This window comes from Etheostoma cragini, chromosome 17 (genome assembly GCF_013103735.1).
Source record: "Etheostoma cragini isolate CJK2018 chromosome 17, CSU_Ecrag_1.0, whole genome shotgun sequence".
Taxonomy (NCBI): Eukaryota; Metazoa; Chordata; class Actinopteri; order Perciformes; family Percidae; genus Etheostoma; species Etheostoma cragini.
In genome coordinates, this window is record NC_048423.1 from 20,299,515 (window position 1) to 20,319,618 (window position 20,104).

Genomic DNA, 20,104 nt, shown 5'->3' on the forward strand with positions numbered 1-20,104 from the left:
CTGATGAGAAACAATCAATGAGGAAGAGGAACCAGATGAGATGGAAGAACATTTCCAGTCAAAGGATGAAACATTGGCACCTGCTCAGTTGGTAGAGCAGGAGCCCATACTGTATTACATACTGCCCATACTGGTCCAGACCAATCAGGGGCCCCCATCCCTGGAAGACATTAATTGAAAGCCGAGGCCCCCTATCGCATTTTCATTACTCACGACAATCCCAGCAGTCCCACCTGCAGCCACTGACCAATCAGGAATGAGAACAGGTCAAATTATTTCCTTGTTTGTGCTATGAAGATAAGACGCGTGTGACTCCAACATCTCACATTTACCATACACATTTTAACATCAATGTTTGCTGCAATTTTTTTTTTACCATAATGTCCCTGGAAGTTGCAGCTGTTTCATTCCTGTCGGCTCTCTGCAGCGGGCGGGGCTGCTCCGTTCCCCCCGCAACTGGCGCGTGCACACACACATATACACACAATCACACACTGTGGATGCAGGAATAACCGCAGATGAGATGCACAGGATGACCTGAATTGAAGACAGCTACATTATTGTAGATACAATGATTAGTTAAAGTCCAATAAGTACTTTATCACACCAGGTTGAGGCAGGTTGAGGTGATGGAAGGGCCACAAATAAAACTAAAAACTAATGAGTTTGTTTTTAACTTAACGAGCACCACTAACCACTAACCCTTACCCTAACCAGGATCTTTTACTTAACTAAGTAGTTTCTAGCGATAGTGCCTAAAAACATAACGTGGGGGTGGCTGTGGCTCAGTGGTAGAGCGGTTGCCTGCGCATCGGAGTGTAAATGAGTGTGAGTGTTTATCTGATGAGCAAGTGGCACCTTGTACAGCAGCCTCGGCCACAGTGTGTGAATGGTGACCTATGTACAGTACTTACTATGTAAAAGCGCTTTAAGTAGCCATTAAGACCAAAACTGTTTCACAATATTCAAGAAATTTTTAAAATTCCAACCATCACGTTCAAAACCGCAACTGACTTTTGTTTTGATATGAGATTTTATTTTCTGCCACCGCTAGGGGCACTAATGTAGAAAACACCCCTGTGGGTTCATAAAAGTGTAGGAACACAAGGCGGTATGGGTTGGAGGAGTTGTTCTGCTGGTAGTGCTGTAGCTTTATCTTGAACGGACAGATAAGAAAACGAGTGATGGTAAAAAAAAAATTTTGCATACAGAACACATGTAGTTTATAAAATCCAATGTAATTATGAATGAAACTACCAAACAATAGACAGGCCTACCAGTCCAGCTGAAATGATTAGACCATTAAACACGGAACTGTTTGGATCATTTCCAGTTTGTAAAGTAGGATTTTTCCGCATTGAGTATTTTATACTCTTTCACAGGTGCTTCTTCTTCTTCTTCTCCACCGGGAAAATACAGCCACATTGTTGTATAAGGGAGTAAAATGTAGGGTATACAGTATTTTACAGTATGTACACTCAAATTAGCTGTGCATTGTGGGTATTTGAAAGTGGATTATATAGTGAATGATGTTCGTGGAGAATTCCAACACCACTACAAAATGCCGAACACACTAGAGCACTATTTCTGTGATAGGGAACGGTTTTGAACACAGCTCCTGACTACAGGCTCAATGCACTTTGGGAGGGATGTGGGATCAGATCACATTGACGATGGAGGGCAGAAATGGACATGTGAGGCCGGGTCTGTATCTGCAGACGACTGACAGCAGCTGTAATGTAGTGAGAGCAGGAGAGTAATGGCAACAGACAGCATTGACAGGACAAGGGGGATGGGGAGGGGGGGGCAGGGACAGATGGAGACAGATGATAGCACAGGAGGAAGAGGAGATAGAAAGTAAGGAGGAGAAGAGGGAGAATTGAAGCCTGTGTAGAGAAAAAGGGATAGGTAGATGAATTGACTGAATGTGGAGTTAAAAAGAAAAACATAATGGCACAGAGGAAAGAAAGGGGACAAAGGGACGTCTGCTGCCATGGACTGAAACACTCTACTGGTGTCTGTTTCATTTTTACTGGCTCTCAGGTTTCTGCTTAACTTAATTTGTATATTATTAATGTGGCCTAATGCATCTCTGACCATCACTAGATCTAGTTTAGCTGATCTGACCCTGAAACCATCGCATTTTTTCCTTTCTATACAACTTGGCTTTTAAGAACGTTTATTCTTTGTCGCAAGTCTCTAAAGTGCAGAAAAATGGAAATGCATGTGTCAAATCCCAAATGATTTCCCACTTTTCTTCTCAGATGGTTTAGTGTCATGGTTATCTATTCAGCACCACATTTTACTTTCCTGATAAGGCAACAGGGCTCGCTGTAGATCAGAGTGATAGTGTCTCTAACTTATTTCACAAACATTCAGTATTTTTTCCCCCAAGTTTGAATGGTAGTTTGACTAAAAAAGGGCATTACTTTTCACATTGCAAACTAAGCTCACCAAGTTTATTGCTGAGATCTTGGGCATCTCTATGATGACAAGGCTTCTCCGGCACCACCTACAACCTGTAGTGCTATTTGCAAAAATCCACAGTTTCCCTGTTCGGATGCACCAATCAGGGCCGGGGGGGGGGGGGGGGGGGGGGGGGGGGTCTAACTGCGTGTCAATCACTACTCATGCATGCGCATTTGTTCTCCCGTGTGGGGGAGGGGTTTATGAGACAGTTTTGGCTTTAGCAGAAAGGGGGGAGGGACTGAGAAGTGGTCGATGTCCAAATTTTTTAGTCCTGGATCTTCTTAATCTGGACCTACCTACAGCACCTTTAAGCTGCAGTGCGTTTGCCCTTGTTGGCCACCGGGTGGTAGTAAAGTTTAATCATGTTAACAATGTCAGCAACCAATGGGTGCTCTCCCTCCAGCACCAAACAGGAAGCAGCAAACGGCTAGAGCCAGTGTTGTTTATGGTTGCTATGGCGTCATGCTAAGCTAAACTCCAAAGAGGGAATGTTTCCGCTTCTGAAGCAAGTCATCCAACGTGATTTTAACCGGCAGATAAACGCGGACCTCGGGGTACTGTTGCCATTTTCTGCATGTACAGCAGAACAGAAAATCTGCAAACTTTCCCTTGTTACCGGCTTACTAGTTAGCTAGCTTGGTTTAATTTTGCTAAACGGCTCTAGTTGGAGTCTTACAATGTGTGCACCTGCCACATGTCCATATCATGGCAGTCTATGGCGTTAGATGTGAGATGATGTCAGTCTTCAGTTTTTTCAAAGTCTGTTCAGATTCTTCTAGTGTATGCTAGGCATAACTCTAATTCAACTTGACCTATGCTAACTAGTTGTGTGCACATACTTTTCCTGTGCAATGGGGGATGAATACCAAAACCTTCAATTGCACTCCTTCTACTTCCAAATCAAGAGATTTAGGGTAATCCTCCTAGATCCCAGCGAAGACTCTGGTAAGCGTGAGGGCTAGACCAAAAAAGACCAGTGATTTTAGCTTATTGTAGATATATTTCTATCGCAATGTAGAGCGTTCAATGAGTTTTGAAAATAAAATGGGCCAATTTATCATTATCAGCTTTTTTAATGTCTTAACAACAAATTTAATTCAGTTGGATTACAAGGCTAGAGTATATTGGATATATACGTTTTCGTAACCACAGCTACACAAATAAGACCCAAGTTGCAATAAACTGAAATTTGAGTTCGGTCATCAAAGATTTATCTTATTGGTTTTTCCCAGATGTTGACCCCACATGTGAGTGGTGCCACTCATCACCTGCATCCTTGGCACACACACTCTGGTTTTGTCCTATCAGATGTCTTGTAACTGAACCCTCTCCTTATACTGCTTTGTTCAGTGTTCTCCTTCCTACAGAACCCCTCTCTTCACACAAGGTTTACTTTGTTGCATTTATCACACTTGGGGCAAGACGTTTCATTACTGAGGTGGAAGTCTTCAAATGCCCACTCATTCAGTTCCCTGATTAAAGATATCCTTTCTTTTATGCAGTTAGAAAAAATAGGGCATGCCATCGAGGGCTCTACCCACAGGTTCTTTAAAACACATGGACGTCTTTCTAATTACATAGACAATTTCAACCTTTCTTTGGTGTCGGACTAGAACTGGGTACAGCCAAAAGACAAACCACGCTAGTTGGTTATTATTGTTTATTTTTTCTCTTCTTCTTGATTCCATTCATCCATCCATCTTAATCCGCTTACCTGGTATTGGGTCGTGGGGGCAGCAGCTCCAGCAGGCGTTCCCAGGCCAGGTTGGAAATTTAATCTCTCCACCTAGTCCTGGGTCTTCCCAAAGGCCTCCTCCCGGCTGGACGTGCCTGGACCACCTCCCTAGGGAGGCGCCCAGTAGGCATCCTTACCAGATGCCCAAACCACCTCAACTGGCTCCTTTCAACGCGGAGGAGCAGCGGCTCTATTCCAAGCTCCCCACAGATGACTGAGCTTCTCACCCTATCTCTAAAGGAGCCCCCCTTCTGAGGAAACCCATTTCTCGTTCTGTTGGTCAAGACCCAGCCTTCATGACCATAGGTGAGGGTAGAAAGGAACACTCACCGGTAGATCGAGAGCTTTGCCTTCTGGCTCAGCTCTATTTATGTCTATTTATTTTTGTTAATTTTGTCTCATGTTGCCTTGGGGATGGAGAGAACGACGGACAGAGACAGAGAGGACAGAGAGGAAAAAACAAGAGCAAAGCCATAAGAGAAAACTTGGATGTGATGAATGAGAACGCTGAGAGCATACTCAAAAAAACAAAAACATTTTCAAATTCACAATTTTAGGTCTTAAAAAGTCTCAAATTCGTTGAAGTATTTCAGGTCTTTTCTAGGTCTTAATTATTTTTGAACATGTCTTCATTTTCCTACGTCTATGTAACCCTGCCTCTAATGCTCATTCTAACGCTATGGAAGTTTTTTTTTCCGTGGTATTGTAGTTATTTCTTTTGCTAGCCCAAATGTTATTCGCTGTATTATGACAAAAAATGCCCAACGTGCAAATTATATTGTAGCCAAATAGCTTTCTTATTTTTGGTGCAAGTCTCTTCCGCATGGTACCATAGGTAGGTCTTGGTTTGAGTCAGTTACGAGAACATCATAGTTGAAGTTTTTATGCAACATGCAATTCATTTTTTGCTTCTCCATTTCCTTTTCTTTTATTGATGTTGTAATATAGAGTAGGTCTTAAATTTAATTCATAATGGTCTTTAAAAGTCTTAAATTTGACTTGGTGAAACCAGAAACCCCAAAACTGGAAGAAGTAGAAAGAGAGGCGTGGGTCCAGGGGAAATGGACCGGTACTCTTTCTGCATTACACACACACACATGCACATACACCTTCTGTCCTATTTTTCCTCATGGCTCTGGAGTGATGCTGTGAAGTGGCGGCTACATTAGCCTCGTTAGATATGCAAAGCGGGCCAATTAGCAGCACACAGTGTGCAGGAAGTGACATGTTCCACCTGAAGAAGCCCAGAAACAGCGGCAGCCAGCAATAAATCATGCCCCTGTGAGTCTGTGTGTCGCTTTGGACACAGATATGTCACACACATGTAAATTATAGGCTCATTAGCCATCGGCTAAAACATATTTTGCAAAAAAAACATTTTTAGTTCAAATAACCTCACTTGAATCTCTAAGGAATTAAATGTGTTCCTCTCCCCAGAAACTATAAATATCAATCTTTGTATCCACTACAGTCTTTCGCACCCCTATATTGCTGTAAAATTGGCTGTAAACCGAAGACAAACAGCTGCGTGCTGCTTTTGACATGATCCATTTCAAGAGGTGTCAGACTTGTTTCCTGTGTATGGAAACCCTCCCTGGCACACTGGTGAGCTTCACATTCAACAGCAAGACGATACAATGCAATCTGCGTTACAAAGAATACAGCTGTGTCTTTCATTTGACCAATATTTCCTCAGCACATCATCAAGGAATGTAGCCTTTATTTCAAATAGTCTTTCCAACCAGGGAAATATCACTGCGCTGTAACTTTAAAATTGGCCTTTGAATACCAAACAGTAGTCAGTAGAAGTCATTTTAGAAGTCACAGTGATGCTCACGCTGGAAAAAATAATAATTTCGCATTTTTGTGTCATTCGTCCATCACGTCCCCGGTGCGTCAATGGCCTTTAGGTCTGTAAAAGTGGGTTTGAAAAAGTGACCGTTGACTTTTGGTTTCACAGGGGACACAAACCCCAGTTTCCCCACACTCCTGCGTAAAGGTCCGGTCTGGTCTGTCGAAGCCCCTGACTTTCGCTGCTACCCTTACGGCAGCGCACCCGACCCTATTGGTTCCTCCCACAGGTGGTGGGACCCATGGGCTGGAGGGAGAGGTGCCACGTAGCTTTTTTCGGGCTGTGCCAGGCCCGGCTCTGTGGCAAACCCGGCCACCAGGCGCTTGCTGATGAGCCCGCCGTCTGGGCCTGGCTCCAGAGGGGGGCCCCGGGCTTCTTTGTCTGGCCCCTCCCCTGAGACCACTTTGCCATGGGAGACCCTACCAGGAGCACAAAGCTCCAGACAACACAGCCCTCAGGTTCATAGGGACACACAAACCTCTCCATCACGATAAGGTGATGGTTCCCCTTCGTTTGTTCCCATGATAATACCTACGGCCACTAGAGGGTACCACCTAACAGCAAACATAAATATGGCTCATTATGGCTCTCTAAGCGTAGCTCCCATGGCGCCATTTTAATGCTACGAAGCTATCACCTGTATAAATGTATACAATGTATAAAAGGTTCCATTACCTTGTACCTCACGTTATGGTTTCGTAGCAGATGTTTTAGTAAAATTAGATTGGGTGATAACCACGCCACTTACGGTCGCATAGTCGACAAATCACCGTATTGTCAGGAGAAGCTCACAGACAGTTTGGACTTCCATCAGCTGTTTAGGTTTAATTACTAATGTTAACAAGCATGTTAGTTAGCACTAATTAGCCTGTGCCTATGTTAATTCAATTATATTCAATTTCATTTATAGCATCAATTCATAACAAGAGTTATCTCGAGACACTTTACAGATAGAGTAGGTCTAGACAACACTCCAGAATTTCCAAGGACCCAACAGTTCTAGTAGTTTCCTCCAGAGCAAGCAACAGTGCGACAGTGGCAAGGAAAAACTCCCCTTTGGGAAGAAACCTGGGACAGACCCGGGCTCATGGTGTCTGACGGGCCGGTTGGGGTTAGAATGATGAGTGGCAATAACAATCACAAAAAAATTGTACTTTGTAGTAGTTCTTTGTAGTACTTCATGGCATGTTACTTCCTTACACTCTCCATCTCTGCTGATTGGGAATGATTGAGATTTCTCTTGCACAGCTCCCAGAGGACTTACAACTTTCAGACAGGTTGCTCACGTCACATCTATGTTGTAAAGCTCAGTTGGAGGCAGCACAGTAACGCTCAGCCATCACTGGAAAAGAGCTTCTATTTTCATTTACTGGTCTAGGCCAGAACAACAAGATTTGTTGGTCCATTTCTTTAACTGTCTATGATTATGAGCTGCTGGCACAATCAACCTATATGGCCGTTTTCTTGGCAAGGACGGTCTGATCTGCAGGAGTGTATACATCATTTTAAAGACAAACAGGATGGGTTCCAGTTCCAGTCACTTATTATCCCAAATGGGAAACTTGATGTGCAGTCAGGAGTGAAAGATAAAAAAGAAAAACACATTCAAGCAACATACAGATAGACAAGGCAACAATTCAAAAACATGAGTACAAAAACGGTTTCCTTTATCTAATACACACAACACAATTTATCACCAATGGCACAATCTCTTAAAAAAAACAGTTACATTACAAATGCGAATTAAGCCGTGTTACAGCACATGGGACAAAGGAGTTTTTACTCCTGTTGCTCTTGAACCGAGGTAGCTTAAATCAGCAATCTGAGGGAAGTATTACAAACTCAGAGTGAAGGGTGTGGTTTGGGCAGTCTAATATAGACCGGGCCTTGCGAAGTACTTCCTTGTCAAAGAGAACTATCATGGGGGATTGTGGGAAGCCGAACACCTTGCCAGCCACCTATACAATATGGTTGAAGGGTTTTTCGTCCCTGGTGTTCAGTTTACCGCACCAAGCAATCATGGCAAAAGTAAGAACGGATTCAATAAATGACAATAAATGACAATAAATGACAAATAAGGACATCATTTTCCTTTCTACATTAAGTGTAGTCCTTTCCTAAGGAAGTACAAAATTCCCTTCTTACACATCAGCATCATTATTCACATCCATCTACAGGTTTTTATAACGATGACGGTTCCAGATACTTGTACTGTTCAACAAACTTAATTCAGTTCCCTTAATCAAAGTAATAGATGGTGGGAGGGATATTTTCCTAAAATCAATGTCCATAGCCTTGGTTTTTGTTTAATCTTTGATTCATCTTTACGGAGCAGGCTTATGATGACCGTGTCATCAGAAAACTTGTTTTCCAGCTGGCTTCTACAGTCATTGGTGTAGAGAATGTACAGAAATGGGGACAGGACACAACCCTGAGGAGAGCCAGTGTTCTGACAGAGAGCCCTTCACCCTAACCCTCTGAGATCTACATTTTTACATCAAGATTAAAATAGGCATGCAGTTTCCAAGCTAAAATATGTTGCTGCATAGTATTAAAAGCTGATGAAAAATCCATAAATAAAAGTCTGGCATGAGTGCCAGGACCTTCCAGGTGCTTATACGGAGAGTTAAGGAAAGTGATTAAGGCATCTTCTACCCCCATCCCTGCCCTAGATGCAAACTGCATGGGGTCCACTAACTGACTTGCCTTCATTGTTATGCTGGCCCATTATTTTCTTCATTGCTATGCTGCCTTCAAATTGTTGCTGCCTAAATTTTCCTCTATCCTATTTTTATATTATAACTTGGCCCTCTTAATTTGCAGTATGACCTCTCTCCTTGCTTCCTTTTTTTATTGTCTCATCACCTTTAAAGCCCATGTTGCAGGTTTAATTTTCCAACAAATTTGCACTTATTGATTGTTGGTAATAAACATTCAAACAGTTATCCACTGTATATGATATTGAAAAGTATCACAAAACATAAAATAACACAAAAAAGTAGGTCATATTTTAGTGGTTTGCTTTTCTCCCACAATGCATTGCATGACGTCACGGAAGGGAGACGATAGGCCAGCCAGCTTAGAGAAACCATTGAGAGTTACGAGAGATAGAAGACAACAGTGTAAGAAAGAGTGTTCAGCAGCAGATTATAGATAGTACATACATATACATAGATAGCCTATGTAAATAGCTAGACATATAGACAGATAGACAGTATTGATAGATATATTTTTAGAGAGAGAGAGATAGATAGCTATAGCTAGCATACCGGTATAGCTAGCGAGCTAGCTAGCTGTACGTTAGCTAGCTCGGTAGGAAGGTGGGTACAATTTGTCCGTGTTAGGCAGGCAGATTTTTCAAAGACGGACGTAACCAAGAACTCAAAGATCTGAAAGTGAAACACAGCTTAGACGGGGATGTTGTTCGGCTTTTCACACGTTTATAGCTAGCTAACGCTACGCTGCCGGATGTTAGCACAACAGCGTTAGCCTAGCCTGCTAGGTAAATATTACGACTGCCTTTGTGTTGCCTATATATGCGTCCATGTTGTCAACATCAAACATGTGGCATTATTGCGCATTTTTTACTATAATTGTAATGAATGGAATAGTAAGCATCGCTCCTACGAGATGGGTGGGTTTTTGTTACGTTACACACAAAGCAAACTGGCCTAAGTTAGCCTGTACGGATGCTAGCGGATTAACGTTGTGTAGCCAGCAACTTTGGCAGTAGAGTTTCGGTAAATTAACCACGACGGCGTTGTCGCCCACAATCAACCTGCAGTGATGTTTGAAATGGAGACACGCATATTGTTTCTTTCCCCTGAGATCCTGGACATAATTTACATTTATGACGTTAAAGATAAATGAAGAGTAGCCCGAGTGTGCGCGGTACGAGCTCCCCGACCGGAGGCTCACTTGCCTACAGCACCCGCTCTCTACCGGAGCTTCGCCGACACACACACACATACATGCACCGGCCAAACAGCGACACGTTTTCACCGGAGGATGAGGTAAACACTTAGAAATAACACTCGGGGATGCTTTCTATTCGTATATCTAGATAAATGTACCAGTACTTATCTGAACTAACAACATGATCCCTGTCCCCCTGTCAAGAGAAAACGCTGACGTTCACTCGCTGCTATTCACTGACGGTTAAAAGTAAAGTCACTGTCTGCACTGCTGCGTTGCTAAATAAAGGAGATAAATGAAGGAGATAAATGAAGGAGACTTCACCACAATCTTGACAATTCCTCATTTGCCCTCTCACGTCTGTCAGGTTGGTAATTATTTGGCTGCTGGCCTTTCCTCCTCTTCCTCATCCCAGTCAGTCACCGTAGTTCTAGTGCTGAGAATGTGCTCCCTCGAGTGACGTCATCGCCGAATTGACTCCATAAACCCGCGAATACCATAAATGACCAAAGACTAACTTTTAAAACAATTTGGAGACATTTTTAAAAATGATATACATATCTTGAGTGCTTTTTGTACCCAATAATGAACAGTGGTGTTTAACTTGCAACATGGGCTTTAAGAAAGGCCTTTTGTTTTCTGTTTAACACAGTACCCAGACATGTAGTAACCCATGGCTTGTTATTAGGGTACATCTTAACATACTTTTTAGGAATAAAGTATCCTCACAGAATATAATATATCTGCATACAGTGTCAGTATCAACATCTTTGGTAGAGTCCTCAAACACAGTCCCATCAGTACAATCACAGCATCGCTATAATTTAGAAACAACATCTTCTGTTACTATGGGAGCAGGGAATGAGGACTGAAATCCAGCTAAGAGGCAGGCCGACAGGAGGAAGTTTGAAAGCAGGATTTATTCCAAAAATAAAGTCCGACCAAACAGAGAATACAAGAGGAAAGAAACAAAAAATCCAAAAATGCAAATTCCAAAACAAGATCCATGGGAAAAAGGTAAGATGAAAACAGGGTGCAAAAGCAGTGAAAAACTCACAGGGAAACACAGGCCACAGGAGCAGGACCGCACAGAGAAATATGCAAACTAAGTCACAAAAAGCCACAAAACAATCTGACAAGAAACAAAGGGAACACAGAGGTTAAAATCAAGAGACAACGAGTTAACGAGGAACAGGTAATACGTCAGGTGAAACATATCAGGGCGGGGCAGGACAATCAGACAGAAAAGAACTAAAACTAGAGACAGGACGAGACAGAGAACAGACTTCAAAATAAAACAGGAAACAGAACATACAGACACTCAAGAAACCACAACACAAGACCAGGGAAGAAACTAAGAAACAAACACGAGGAGGCAAGACAGAACCCAAAAAAACAAAGAAGGAGAAAAAGCAAACACCCATTACCAAGCACGGGCATCAGGGGAGAAGGACTGGAGTGTTTGTGTCACTCTGTAGACAGTGTCAGCCGCAATTTGTGCGTTTCCTTTTGGGTGTCTATACACAACTGTCACAAGCAACTGGGAGAATTATCTAGGGAGATAAAATGGATGGATTGAGACAGACAATAGTTCGATGTCAGATGTGTATATGGTCTCCCTGATTGTAACGTTATTACACAACTGCTGATTTATATTTAAACAGACTCCGCCTCCTTGAGATTTTCCCGTGGCATTCACATCCCTGTCCAGCCTAACAGGCGCTCCAAGCCGCTGATCGCTACTTCCGGGTCTGAGTCTGTAGACATGAGCCATGTCTCCCTGAAAGCCTTAATGCAAGCATTTTATGTACTCAAGGACAACTAGTATAACTAGTGTTTGCCTGCAACTTGTCAGGAACAATAAATTTCCATTTTTTTGCAGATGATCATTAAGTATATCTATCGATCAACCCGGATGAAACTAATCAGTTAGCTAAACTTCAAATGTGCCTTCATGATGTTAAAACCTGGATGACCTGTAATTTTCTAATGTTAAACTCAGATAAAACTAATGTTATTGTTCTGGGGCCCAAGCACTTCCGTGACGCATTATCCAAAGAGATAGTTACTCTGGATGGCATCACCCTGGCCTCCAGCACCACTGTGAAGAATCTTGGAGTTATCTTTGATCAGGACATGTCCTTTAATTCCAACATGAAGCAAATTTCAAGGATTTGCCTTTTTCACCTAAGTAATATTGCAAAAATCAGGAATATCCTGTCTAAAAATGATGCAGAAAAAATAGTCCATGCATTTGTTACTTCTAGGCTGGATTACTTCAATTCTTTATTATCAGGCTGCTCGAAAAAGTCCATAAAGACTCTTCAGCTGATCCAGAATGCTGCAGCACGTGTTCTGACAGGAACCAGGAAAAAAGATCACATCTCTCCTGTTTTAGCTTCTCTGCATTGGCTTCCTGTAAAATCCCGAATAGAATTTAAAATCCTTCTTCTCACCTACAAAGCTCTTCATGGTCAGGCACCATCTTATCTTAAAGAGCTCATAGTACCTAACAACCCTACAAGAGCACTATCTCCCAGAATGCAGGGTTACTTGTGGTTCATAGGGTCTCTAAAAGTAGAAGTGGAGCCAGAGCATTCAGCCATCAGGCTCCTCTCCTGTGGAACCAGGTTCCAGTTTGGGTTCAGGAGGCACACACCATTTCCACATTTAAGAGTAGGCTTAAGACTTTCCTCTTTGATAAAGCTTATAGTTAGGGCTAGCTCAGGAAAGTCCTGAACCATCCCTTAGTTACGCCGCTATAGGCAGAGAAATAACAGTTGTTGTGATTAAGCACTATATAAATAAAATTGAATTCTCTCTCTCTCTCTCTCTCTCTCTCTCTCTCTCTCTCTCTCATATCCACCTCCTCTAGACAGAGGGACGGTTATGTCTCTCTCTTTCTCTCTCCCTCTCTCGTCCACCTCCTCTAGACAGAGGGATGGATATCTCTCTTTCTCTCATCTTCCTCCTCTAGACAGAGGGATGGATCTCTCTCTCTCTCTCTCTCTCTTCCCATCTCACCTAGACAGAGGGATGGGATCAGGTTGGGGAGAGTTCTAGCCTGACCAGGCTCCTCTCTTTGCCCTGTCTCTCTTAGTTATGCTGTAATAGTTAAAGACTGCTGGGGGACTTCCTTTGACACACTGAGCTCCTCTCTCATCTATCTTTCTGTCTTTCCATTTGTGTGCATCCATGCCTCAGAAATGCTTGTTACTAACCTAGCTCAGGGGAGTCCTTATGTTCTTTTTCCCCCAGCATGTTTCCTTGTATCAGGGAGGCTCCAAAATCATGGTAGCATGTATTGCCATGGTCACGCTACACGTCCTGCGATGCCATGGTTATTACTTCTACAATCTGCTGTCCCCTGCCACGTCCTGCTGTGCCTTGTAATGCCGCACAGTGCCCTGCTATGCCGTGAACTACTGCAAAAAACTACAAACTACTATATTTTGTGACTGTTATTGCCACTCTTTATTCTAACCCCAACCAGCCCGTCAGACACCGCCTACCAAGAGCGTGGGTCTGTCCGAGGTTTCTGCCTAAAAGGAAGTTTTTCCTCGCCACTGTCGCACTGTTGCTTGCTCTGGAGGAAACTACTAGAACTGTTGGGTCCTTGTAAATTCTGAAGTGTGGTCTAGACCTGCTCTATCTGTAAAGTGTCTTGAGATAACGCTTGTTATGAATTGATACTATAAATAAAATTGAATTGAAATTGAATTCACACACAAGCACACCTGCTGCCGGTCATGACATGAACCGCACCCTCTCATCTCAGAGACAACATTGCTCCACATGTTGAAGTTAATTGAATATTCAAGTATAATCTCCTTATTACTGGTATGAGAGATGGCCAGTGCTCAACAAAGTTAGGCCCAAATTGTACTTAACCAAAATGATCCTTTAACCTGCCATTTTCCGGTGCAATTTCAGTGTTCAGTGATTTTATAAAAGCATTTTCAGACATTTTACCCAAAATACCAGATATCAGCAGTTTTAATACAAACAAAAATCATATTTCTTCGCTCTTACACCGTATCAGTAAAGCTCTGCCATCCAACTGTATCTGTGCTGTATTTAACCAAGCATTACAGCCTGTTCATTCTTTATTTAGTGTCCAGCCTTTCCACTGTCAGCACATTTCTTCACGCTTGTTTTTTTTCTCCTCTTTTTCAGGTGCTGGTTTGGCACACCCGCACAGAGAAACCACACCTTGCAAATGAGCCCAAACATCGGAAAGACACTGTGGTCATTGAGGTGTGAGAGGAAGAGCCGAGCAGCGGATCCAAAACCAGAATCTGATGTGTCTGCCCATCATCTCTTGGCTGGGACTAACGGCAGCTCCGTGCTTTCTCTCCTTATGGGCTGGACACAATCTGTTCACCATGGACACAGACTCTGAGGAGCTGCATGATACAAGACTTCTGGCCGTTGGTCAAACGAGCTTTGGGAGAAGTGGACAACACTGAATCTGTTCCTTTATAAACTGGAATGACTTGGCCTGTTCATTTCCTCCATATATGGCTTGTTGATATTGAAAACTAAAGTGTAAATGTAAAAAATATTATGTTGCTGAAGTGCCATGTTAATACTTGTCTTTGTCAATGTCATTTTAACCATTAATACGTCATTGTCAAATTAACTCTGGGTTTGAGATATGATTAGCATACAAACAGGTCTCTTGGTACAGATATTGGCTGCACAGTATCTTTTGGCAATGGTAGAACTTACAATGCTTATGTTTTTACTGCTGATTGATACAAATGTCATGGCTGTGCATTAAGTACGTAGCTGATATCAGGATGCTGTTAGCGTGAAGCGCCTCTAGAAGAAAGACTAACTATCTATGCTAGCAGGAAGCTTGCTTGGTAGTACTGTAACTTGTTTGGCAGGACTGTAACTAGCTAGGTTAGCACAAAGCTAGCTGTGTCCAGAAAGACTGTATCCAGCTAGCCTGGCCCTCTTTAAGTTCAAGAATATGCCTACCACATATTATCACACGTTATCTCATTTATTTAACCTGAAAATAAGCAGAAATGCCAAACTGATAATTTTGTGGTTTTAGGGTAAACTGCGTGGTGTAACGATTTCTTCGGTAATAGCAGCTGGGCGCGGCACAGTTATATTGACATTCTACGCAGGGGCAGACTACTGACGGAAAAACTGCTGTTCCCCTAGAACACGCGAAACCCCTGTTAAATCTATGGGCCAGGCAGTAGTTTTTTTCACTTTGTCCACCTTTTAAACAAACTGGATACAATGTGTTAATTAGCTTTAAATGTGTTGCAAGGTGTATTCTGAACTACAGAGAACCAAGCTAAAAGCCAACAGAAGCAGCTAGATGTCCCAGCTCGTGTCTTTGTCTAAATTAATCACATTCATGTCTCAAAGTTAATATGGTAATAATGTATTGATGCATAAATGATATGTAAATCTCCTTTACATCATCCTGAACTGACCATATGTAGAGAACTGGAACAACCTCTGGTTTTGTATGTGAAGTAGCATATGTGATCAGGGTTGGAAGCGGCCTGGTGAAGTAACAAGTGACGTTTCTCCTGCCAAGCTGCCATCAATAATGCAGACTCCATGGAACGACAACAAAGAAAACAAAGGGAAATGCACTCGACAGCAGAGGAATATAAAAGAATGAATTGAGTAGACAAGAAATGGCACATCAGGCAGGCCGCTTAGTTTCACGGCTCAAATGTGAAAGAACCTTTTTTCTTCACTGTATTTTAACTGCAGTATTGTCCTGATCACTGACGTCCAGAGGGCACGGTGTACAATGTAAACACAGGAAATAAAAACAGAATTAAATCCAGGATTCAACAGCCTTTATTTTACATTACCTTCTTGTAAATCTTGGAACAGAAAAAAGGAGCAATCAAATAAAATTCAAAAAAGATAAAACAGCACTTTTGCAGTTAAAAGAGTCATTGGACAAACAAGAACACAGAAAAATTCCGGGATATTTTTCTTCTATGCACGGAAACCACTTTTGTCTGTACTAGGCACCAGAAAATGTAAACACGTTGGAAATAAACCTGGAGGACAAAAGATTTAATGAATATGTTTAAATGTGTTGTTCACACTAATGTGTTTAAGAGAGTGCTACAGTTATTGCATGGCAGAGGGACCCTGTTTATATGGACATGAATCTCTGCATCGGCACTGCAGTGGGATGGTAACTCTGTGCATGTGTGTGTGTGTGTGTGTAAGTTTTTGTTATTTGTTCATTTTTACTCTTGCTTCTCTTTTCTTACTCCTAATAAACAAGGACTGGACAGCGGTGATGGGACCCATCCAGCGTTTTCATACAGGTCCCCTTTTTCCTACTGTCCAATCCTGTTCCTCCTCAGCCCCTCATCATCCAGCCCTCTTATTGGTCATCCAGGTTTATTTGCTTCAGACTAACTTCTTCTCTTGTACTGCACGCAACAAAACACTACAATAAAGATGGTGGATGGCAGACATAGGGTTATAGCATCATACATGAAGGGAGCAACATTTTGGTCAGATTTTTAAAAAGAAAAAGATGGTGGAAATCGTACCCTGCAGTTGGAAGTGAACTGAGAGTTATCTCTGCTGCAGGGGCAGAACCAAATATAGTAAATTTGGGACTCAGCCCAAACTTAGGGGACATGCTCCTTTTGGGAGATTTGATTTCCCACTTATAGTAGCTATTTCCACTATTTAAGCTACTTGATAATAGAATGCCTAAAAATATGTAAACCATTTGTGAAAAAATTATAGTTGCCAAGGAAAAACTACATGGGATTATCATAAAGTGAACTCTGTAAAGGGGGGACTAGTGGGTCCCAAAAGAACCCATTTTCATTTCTATACTGTATCTGGAAATGAGAGGGCAAGGGACCCAATGAGAAATGGCCATGCAAGTTTTTCCCTGGCCAAAATATAGCCTTTAAGCAACCTTAACTTTGAAGTGTTAGTTTCATATGATATCTATATCAAGCTTCACTAGCTTTAAACAGAACCCAGTACAGCCTCTGAAAGGCAGTAAAATCTGACAAAGATTCTGGGCATTTAAGAGAACATTTTGGGCTGGAGCCCTTGCTCTGCTGTTCCCTGACAGCGATCTGAGTGACGAAACCACAACACAGACGGAGATACAGTACCTGCTCTGCTATTTAAACTGCAGTAAAGACAAACGGCTCTGATTAAAGTAGCGCAATTTCTTTGCCTCAGGGAGCGCAGGGGAAGAAGCAGTTCTTAATATGGATCGACTGAACCCAGCCCACTAGAGGTTAAAAACACTTCAAAACACCACAGCATGGCTACTAAAGACACACAGGAGCACCCAGCCATCCCTCCGACTTAAAGGGAGTCCTGCGGGTTGTATGCAGCAGTAGAGAAACAGACCGATATATTTATCTCATCGTCTCATACTTGACAACTGGCCAGACAGTGTTTCCACAGTATGTGCACATTCATCAGTGGTTGCAAACCTTATTTTGAATTTTGACCGAGCTAGATACCTAGCAGACAGTGTGCGGTCTTGTAATCAACCGCATTTCTTTTCAGATAAAGAGGACTCAGGATTTGAACTGCCTTTTTATTATTCTTAACATCATACACTTCTTTGTTTTCTGTGTTTTTTTTTTTATTGGACAGTAGCTCTTTAAGATCGATTTGAAGAGTGCCTGTGGTTAGCACTTCCCATATGTTATTGTGTCATGCAGTTTTGGACTCGCACTGGTCTGGTCTTGGTCTTGACCCGGTCTCAACACCTCAAAGTCCCGGTTTTGTCTCGGTCTCAATACACTCTGGTCTTAGTGATGACTTGGTCTCGATTTAGGCGGTCTTGACTACAACACTACTTGCAGACACACATAACATTGGTATCAATATTCTGATCTAACTCTAAGAAAGAAATCAAATAAGTGTATTCCCCAAAATGTGAAACTATTTCTTTTAATTGGAGAATCTAGTGCCTGACAGTCCTTAGTTGTTTGGGCTAACCTTTATTGTTTAAAACAAAGTTTGCCCTGTGGTTGGTGCAGTTGTTTTGATATATCAATGGGTTGAGGCAAAAAGGGATAAAGCTACGACCACGGCAGTTAAGTTTAAGCACAAAAAAGACTAGTAAAGGAAAACGATCATGGTTTGGATTCCTTTTAGCCACAACCATATGAATGGTTGTGTCATGTTCAAGTCTTTTTTGCGTTTGTGAGGGGAAAAAAAGAATAAAAGATAGATTTTATTTGTTGGCTGGACCCTCTTGTGACCCCTTGTCACAGTTTGAGTGGGTCAATGAGTTGGGAGACATTCAATGAGTCGTCTTTCCTTCTCTAACGATTGAACATAGCCGCAAGAGGACAGACTCTCTCAACAAGAAATGGAATTATCTTTGTTGTTTCCTATTTCAATAAAGTTGCAGCCCCTCATGTGTATCTTCTGACCCAACTTGAAGGAAAGGAACCACTGCTGTATATAGTCTTTACTGTAGAGCTGGTCAGTGGAACACTGGCTGCCATGTGTGGGGAGGGGACCTCAGGTGGTTGCCATTATACACTTGTAAATGTTTTTAGATTTCTTTATAGAAAAATTGTCAAATGACATGACAACTCAGTGAATCAGTGCAAATAACTACCGTATAAGCAGCTTTAAACCCATGTCAGTCAAACCCTATTCCGCTCCATGTGATGCTCAAAGTCAACTGGAGAACCTCGTCTCCACATCATTTCCCCTTTGGGGATGAAGAGAACATAAACCAAAATCAGCATCAACCTTTCTCTTATGGCTCTGAAAAAAAGGGAGGTTCACATCGGAATCACAAGAATACAGTACTGTTAAGACGACTATCTGCTACGAGACTCAGCTCGCCCTACAGAGAGGAGGGAGGGAGGGAGAGGAAGAGGGGAGGGCTATATTATACACAGCAGAGAGGAGCTGGGAATGACATCACACCCAAGATGAACGAGTTCCATTTACAAGTTGGATTTTTCTTTTGGGGTTAGCTCTAGCCAAATTAGCCATTGTTAGCAACACCAGTTAATAACAACGGATTACCCTGTTTTTGTGCATACAAACATAGCAACATGTCCACAGATAGAAGATGGACAGGACTCTGCGTATGACTGGTTTAGAGAGACACAAATATGACAGAAGGGCTAATAACTGTATGTTACTACAGCTTTTCCCAATTGCACAGAAAAGCCATTTGGATTGGAGTTCCGAGCTTGGAAATCTGAGGTCAGGGGGCGTGTTTCCAACTTTGACCTCCAGCAATCCAACTTCAGATTACAAAGGGAACGCACTTATAGTAATATAAGCCAACCATGAAATAGCCATTTCTACTGTAGGTTTTGAAAGTCTATTCACTAACTATCCATTTTGGTAATGATATAATGTTACTGTAATACACACTAGAAGTTATTGGTCCAGCAGCTTTCTTTTACTGTTGATTCTGCTGTATTTGTCTCTTTCTTCAGACAACAACAAAAAGAAATCAAAAAGGAAGATGAAAGCTGAATAAAGATGGGAAACAACAGCTGCCAGTCTTTCTTTTTTTCTCTGTTTCAATCCAGTGAGATGTCATCTTGGCTTTTTAAAGGAATCATGGTGAAGGTGTGTAGGTTTTTTGTTGGGGGGAGCTTATTAAGGGCAGTCAATCCCTCTGCGCGTTCTTTACTCAGAGATGTGAGGAGATGGGTGGGTCAGGAGCAAATGTGGTTATTTTGTTGCCATATGACTGCCCTCCGTTTTCCCCCACTCCTCCTCCGGACCCCCTTTTCCTCACTTCCACAGCTGAGTGCTGAGGGTCTGGCCAGTAGCTGCAGGTGGACCTGCGGGCCAGCCAGCCGCAGGGGCCCCTGCCTGGCTGAAAGTGGCTGGCGCCGGCACTTCACCACTCACATCCATGCCTGACATCTGCTGGGTCATCTGAGTGAGAGAGGGAGGGAGGGAGAGGAGGGAGAGAGAGAGAGAGGAGGGAGGTCAGTGTTAGAATCAGAGCTAAAATGGACAGCTATTCCCTAAACCCAAAAGTGGGAGAAGGGGGGCCGGCTGGTACTCTTCATCCTTTAGCCTGACTCCCTTGCCTCCATCCCTTGTTTTTTACCTTCGTATCTGCTCTTAAAGGCTTCGCCCCCCCACCCCCCCTTCTTCTG

At 42.5% G+C, this 20,104-nt stretch overlaps 2 protein-coding genes across 5 annotated transcripts in view; one reads left to right on the forward strand and one right to left on the reverse strand.

Moving 5' to 3' along the window:
- The window catches only part of b3gat2 (beta-1,3-glucuronyltransferase 2 (glucuronosyltransferase S)), a 90,629-nt gene extending 75,172 nt beyond the window's left edge, over positions 1–15,457 (forward strand). Inside the window, exon 4 of the mRNA XM_034898293.1 lies at positions 14,148–15,457. Coding sequence (XP_034754184.1) covers positions 14,148–14,234 — 87 coding nt within the window. The 3' untranslated portion in view covers positions 14,235–15,457. The remainder of the gene's footprint in view (positions 1–14,147) is intronic.
- A 3,749-nt stretch (positions 15,458–19,206) lies between these two features.
- smap1 (small ArfGAP 1) overlaps positions 19,207–20,104 on the reverse strand; it is a 154,270-nt gene continuing 153,372 nt past the window's right edge. For all 4 annotated transcript variants that reach the window (XM_034898288.1, XM_034898287.1, XM_034898285.1 and 1 more), the window contains one exon: positions 19,207–19,877. In XM_034898288.1, coding sequence (XP_034754179.1) covers positions 19,731–19,877 — 147 coding nt within the window. In that variant the 3' untranslated portion in view covers positions 19,207–19,730. The remainder of the gene's footprint in view (positions 19,878–20,104) is intronic.